General features: G+C 34.2%; 1 protein-coding gene across 1 annotated transcript; it reads right to left on the bottom strand.

The window, feature by feature from the left end:
* Positions 1-539: 539 nt before the first annotated feature.
* Positions 540-6,391, bottom strand: LOC133288985 (vesicle transport protein GOT1-like). The gene is made up of 7 exons (XM_061486831.1): positions 6,256-6,391; positions 4,414-4,482; positions 1,993-2,084; positions 1,803-1,883; positions 1,610-1,707; positions 1,445-1,526; positions 540-986 (listed from the first exon to the last, which is right to left on the bottom strand). The coding sequence occupies exons 2-7, from the start codon at positions 4,442-4,444 to the stop codon at positions 948-950; spliced, it is 423 nt and encodes a 140-aa protein (XP_061342815.1). The 5' UTR covers positions 4,445-4,482; positions 6,256-6,391; the 3' UTR covers positions 540-947.
* Positions 6,392-6,609: the final 218 nt, after the last annotated feature.

Raw genomic sequence — 6,609 nt, 5'->3', positions numbered from 1 at the left:
ATAACTGGTCATACTTCAATCAAGAATGTATGACCGGTCATACTTAATGTCATTTGTAAAAAAGAAAATTGTAAACAAATCATTTCTCAAATATTAAAAGTTTGTTAATAATTAAAAGCCAAAAGGAGTGAGAGGTTTATATTTATGTTCTTATTCAACTGGCTTGTGTATGATATTTTGATAAAAATCCAAATATTTGTAGGATTTAATTTTGATCCATGTTGGTATAATACAATTACCTTAAAGTGGAGCATATTGTTATACTAATAGAGTAGGTAAATAGGACTTATATAACTTGACCATAAAAGGAAGAATATAATAGGTAAAATTAATTGTATTATTTTTTGTTTTCAATTATAGTAAATGAGGTATTTAATCTTCGGTAATAGTATTTTTGTAATTCTGAAGATATTTTCCTTGAGTGATGTTTTCAACTAATAAATTGATGGCATGGAACTAAGGATAAAATATTTGTATTTCAAGAAATTTAATTCCATGCCATTGCTCCGATTCCATCTCACTTTGGTAGGGGAAAAATAAAGAGAAAGTAATTTTATATTGCTGCACTAACATCATCTAAGATCATTACACTGCTTTTATGAGTGTAACCAAATGCCACCATGATACTTAGCAGTGATGCTTCCCAAAGGTATCTGATAGGAATAGAAAAGTATATGGAGTCGAACTGACAACTGCCGAGATCAATTGATTTTCCACTAAAGCTTTGAATCAAAAGAAGCCAAAATAGTAAAGTGAAAACCGAAACCTTTTCCCTTGGCAAAATTCCTTTGCACTAAATGACTATCATAATAAAATGACAATCATTTTCTTCCATCAGGATGTGAACTCAGTTCACATTGTCAGGTCTCCATATGAGAGTATTTTCTTTACATGGACTTACAAATGCACTTGCTAGCAGTTACATAATGTTTCCATAGATTTCCATGTTACACAGGCATCCTTTTGCCTCTATAGCGGTCCAACAACTGCAAGTGGACAGAAAATTGAAAAGCTCAGTTTGAAAATTTCGGCATATCTGTGCAAATGAATGCTAAAGGCTTGATCATCTAGCAAGGTGTCGCAAAACTTCCACATCATATCATTCGACAATCTCAAGACAGATAGATAGAACCAACTATTAACATCAGATTTTTCATCCTGTCCTACCAGGACGATTTTACTATATTTTATTTTTTTGGAAAATGATTTTAAACCCAAACTTCAAGCTCTTTTTGCAGCGTCTGTATCATGAGACTTTAGTTTGACATTCTCTATATATTGTTGCTTTCACTTTCTGACCTATGTCATTATCTTTCACATCTATTAATGAAAATTAAGATGCTCTAATCGATCAGTGACTAAAGATTTCTTGATATTGTGGAAGAAGGTTCTGTGAAGACTTAGACCGCAGGTAAAGACATTTCAATTCATCACAATTACATACCGATCGAACAAATGGCTGTTGAAACAACCAACCAAGAACGGGAATCTTCTGTAAGAAAACAGCCATTGTAGGCCAGAAACCACTGCACAGTATAATTCATCATTAGCTTTAGGCATATAAACAAACTTAAAAACAATAAAGAGTTTCTTTCAAATTCCACAAAACCTGAATAGTACGATGAACCCATAAGCCTCAATAATCATGCCCAACATAGGCCATCCCAAGATGAGAATCAAGAACCCAATACCAAATGAAATTGTTCCCTTGAAAGAAAAGCAAAAGGTGAGCAGGGAAGATCTACCGTGGAGAGAGCACGAGACACTATGTGAAAGAGACAGTAATCATGTAATAAATTTACCTTGAAATTACTTCGTTTCATGAAGAATTGCATAGTGGATTTCAGCCCAATGGTTAACGACACTCCAGAAACAAACAAAATCTGATTTGGGCGATACAAAGATAACAAGGCATCAGAAAAGATGTTATTAAGCAAAATCAAATAAGAAGCAACTACTTGAGCAAGAAACTTGTAATAGAATGAAACTTACATTTCCCATGGCCAGCAATCCCTTGTCAAAGAGGAAGATAATCCCAAGGAATGAGAAAAATATACCAAAGCCAGTTAGTCCTAATCCAATCTCTGTATCATGTGCCGATCAAATTCATTAAACAGAATAAGATAAAATTGTAAATAAGTTGACAAATAGTCAAATAGGACAGGAGTAGATACCAACTATATAACGTCGAAAAATAACTAATACAAGGTTTAGTAATTAATCCTGCCCGCCAGTCAATGGCGGAGGCAAAAAATTTATAAAAAGGGCCAAAGAGAGCAAGATTCGCATGAATTAAAGCAGAGTAATGTAGCCACATTTGAAGAACTTTCCAAGTTTTGGGCATCCACGAGGAATAAGAAGGATAGAAGCTCAAAAACTGAGCTTGAAGAGGACGGACTTATGCTACACTACCTTTCTCATAAATCTAAATGGGATCTACGATAAATATTAGCATAAACTTGAGGGGGCGATCGCCCCCTAGATCCGCCAATATGATATCACAACATAAAGACACTAACATATGCCTTGAAAATTGTATCATGTTATTATTAGGCCAATCTAATAACATGCATCTTAAGTCCTAAGAACCTGAATCAAATCAACATGATGCATGGGATACCATTGTGTACAACACGAGAAGCAATTCCATTATTGGTAGATTTCAATTAGCTTCATTAGGTGATGACATTAATATCAATTTGAAGAAAATCAACATCAACATCAATAACACTTTTATCCCAAACTAGTTGGGGTCTATGGTTCAATTTGAAGAAAATATTTTGATAAAATCACAATCATAATTGTGACTATTACTTTTGACAACACAATTAAATAATCACTATTAAGTTAAAAAAATGGCTAACATGTTTAATATGTCTAGCTTCCTGTTTAATGACTTTGGAAAAGATATTGTGCTCCTAATATAGATGCACACAGTGGTTCCAACACTTCCTTGGACCCCGTGCATAGCTTTTATAGCACACCCTTTTTTTCACACAATGTGCCCTGAATCTTTGCTGATGCACTCAAGGCACACGGCACAAATGGCTGCATACTTGGAGGAGCCTTGTTGAACCAAGGCAATGCTTAGAGCTGGTAACCAGGTACGCGCCATATTTAATGACTATGGTCGTTACCAAATAGATGTCAGCATTAAGTATAAACATTTTATAAACTGAACCCCCGATTTCTTTGAATAATGAATACATTTATATTTCAAAGACTATAGAACAAGTCTTTCACAAACTTTAGTTTGAGTCCTCTACTTGACCATTAAGAAAACCGAAAAAATATTCAAGGTAGAAAAAAAGATGCCAAAAAAAGTTGCGCAGCCTTAATATAAATCAAAACCAGATACCTTTCCCTCCAAATAACTGAAGATGATAATTTATGGAACTATAATTAACTCCACAGTTTTCTCTGGTACGAGATGGGGACCAAGAGCCCGTGCATTTAAGTGGTCAAGAGGTACCCAAAAAAGATGCTTTTAAATACTTGGGCTCCATATTACAAAAAGGTAGAGAGATTGATGAGGATGTAAATCACAGAATCAGAGCAGGGTAGATGAAATGGCGCAGTGCATCTGGGTTTTTGTGTGACCGCAAAATCCCTCTTAAGTTAAAAGGAAAATTCTATAAAACGGCAGTAAGATCGGCAATGCTATATGGCGCGGAATGCTGGCCAGCACATAGGCAACATGAGCATAAGATGGGAGTCGCAGAAATGAGGATGTGTGGTTACACAAGGATGGATAAGATAAGAAATGAAGATATTCGACGAAAGGTCGGAGTAGTACCAGTAGACGAGAAGATGAGAGAACATAGATTGAGGTGGTTTGGGTACGTGATGAGAAGACCCCTGGATGCTCCTGTAAGAACAGAAGTTTGTTACCAAGAGCTCAACACAAAAAGAGGCAGAGGTAGGCCGAAACTTACTTGGGGGAAGGTGGTAAAACAAGATTTAATGGAGTGGGATATAGATTGGCGGACAGTTTGTCTTAGAACGGAATGGAGAAAAGCTATAAATATGGTGGAGGGTTAGACCTGTTGTTATTCCTATGTTCCAGATGGTCCTTTTTTAGTCTTTTTCCCCTTCATCTCCCCCACTTCTTCTTGTCCCTTTCTTTTTTACTTTTATTTTATTTATATATACATATCTATATACATATATGTTTTATTTTATTTTATTTTATTTTATTTTATTTTATTTTTATTTTATTTTTTCAACTGTTTTGTATCTTTCATGTGGGTTCATCTACCACTGACCCCAATTAATTTAGAATAAAGGTGATGTTGATGTTGATAATTAACTCCACAATAATTTATTCTTATACATAAGCATTAAAGATAGTAGATCACTTCATATAATATCATTATAGTCAATACAAGAACAAAAATATCATATTCCACTTACTCTTTCGATCATTCATCTCAAAGGAAACCATTTTACCAGCAATTCAGATGTTCAAGCCCCTTGCCTTCTCTGAAACACAATAAAATTACCAAACTCAGTTAATAAATGAATGTGAAACTGTATGAAATCAGGACTAGAATCTTTCCGTTTTTATTTGGGATACAATCATATCCCTGATTTGTAGTGCCTATTAATTAGAGATTTATTTTTCTGTTAATAGGGATTTGAATTTGTTTCCGTTTTTTATTCATCTACTCTTGCAGTGATTAAGTGGTCACGAGTTCGATCCTCACCACCCCCCACTTTGTAGTTGAATAAAATAAGCACAAGTTAAACCAAAAATTGGACCAGTGCAATATCCACGCTTCAAGCCCAAAAGGCTCTTGCGTGAGGGGATGTGTTAGAGAATAATATAAAATCATTAAAAAGGCCTTACCCAATAGCTTAAGCTTTTAGGTTGAATTGGTTCTTTACATAAACATATTCTCTATGGACAGTTTGATTCAAAGATCGAACTGCGATATCACCACCTGGAAAAATCTCAATCCAAGAAAAGATCCTGGGAGAACTAACTGCTAAGAATTCAGTACGAAAAATATGTTCAACTCCCACTGAACAAAGCAAGTGAATTCTAAACTTCAATTTACCCACCCATAAAATATCAAATAATTTTCAAACCCTGAAATAGATCTCAAATATAAAGAAGTTTGTTTTCAGAGAAAAAGTACAGGTATAAGTAACAAAAGGTTTAAAAGAGTAGCAAAGAAACCTAATGATATAGCAATTCAGGTATAACTGTAAAAGAGAAGGGCAATTATAATGATCCATGAAGTAGAAGACGTGCATACAATGTACAACTGCCTAACTAAAATTTTATTTGTTTTGAATTGGTAAGCCCACATCAGTTATTCAACTTGAATAAATCACACCACTATGTTCTTCTCAACAAATTACAATCAATGAATTCCGTAAGAGTAATTTTAAGTTTTTCCACAATTTGGAGCCCCATTATTATAACCAGCATTTTCTTTAGATGAATTGCACCGGCTAGCACCTATTTAACCAAAAGGCGAAATAAAAGTCATGAAAGAAATGAAAACCGAACATAAATATACTGACAATCTGGATAATCTAATTACGAAGGCAAATATTTTGATGCATATTAAGTATAGCAATGACCAATCCTGGGCTCAAAAATTGAAAGCTAGTTCCCTAAGGTCCTAACTAACACCTTCAACCCATCCCAATAAAACTTTTACGATAAAAAACCAAACCCTAGAAACTAGAAATGAAGCTTTGACAAAAACTAATACAGTACTAAGCACTAGATTTATCAAACTATTTCAAATTGCAGCGTCACATATTCAATATTCAATTTTGGAAATACTAGTGTTTTCTTTTTACAGGGACATTTTCTAGCTTTCTCCAATTTTAAATAATCAAAATTCAGTAGAACAACGGGTGAGAACACTAAGCAGTAACCAGACGCCATGGACTCCCATCACAATCGACAATTTTCCTCCGCGGTTGCTATGAATTTTAATAAGGAATGAGAAAATATTATATGCTTAATCTTCAGTGACAAAACTAATGAAAACATCCATGCTTCGAACGCTGGGGGCAAAAATCCTTCTAAACCGAACGTGAAATTGAACCTAGCGATTCAGAGAAATAGAAAGTCTAGGATTCTCAAATAGCGATGATCAGTAATAGAAACCGCGGTGAAGATGATTGAAGCGATGGGATCTTGCGTGTTCGTTTTAAGCAACAGAAGGAAATGGATCCAACAACAGAAACAGCAAAAAATTAAGATTCATAGAAAGTGAGGAAAAGAGAGGTTACCGGTCTCAGTAGCGCTGCGTAGCCAGAATACTGTGGAAATGGTCGCCGGAAGTGGTGGTGGTGAATGAGGAGGTTGGATTCTGATTCAAAAGCGGAGGTGGTTACATCGGGTAGGAGAGGCGCGTCAGTTTGTGATTATTTTGCTTTTTTCTTTTTAATAAAAAAAATTGTAATTTTAAATCAATGTCATTTTTAATGAAATTATATCATTGGTATATTTATACAATTAGAAAAAAATGAAAGTGGATGAGAAAAAATATAAAATTATATTGAAATGATATAATTTCATTAAAAATGACATAAAATTATATTTTTAAAATGATAAATATTTTTCTTTTTTTAATATATGATTTT

Source organism: Gastrolobium bilobum, unplaced genomic scaffold (assembly GCF_033153095.1).
Source record: "Gastrolobium bilobum isolate Gb01-03AN ecotype WA unplaced genomic scaffold, APGP_CSIRO_Gbil_v1 utg6815, whole genome shotgun sequence".
NCBI lineage: Eukaryota > Viridiplantae > Streptophyta > Magnoliopsida > Fabales > Fabaceae > Gastrolobium > Gastrolobium bilobum.
Note: the sequence above shows the minus strand (reverse complement) of the source record. Positions and strands in the feature narration are given on the sequence as shown.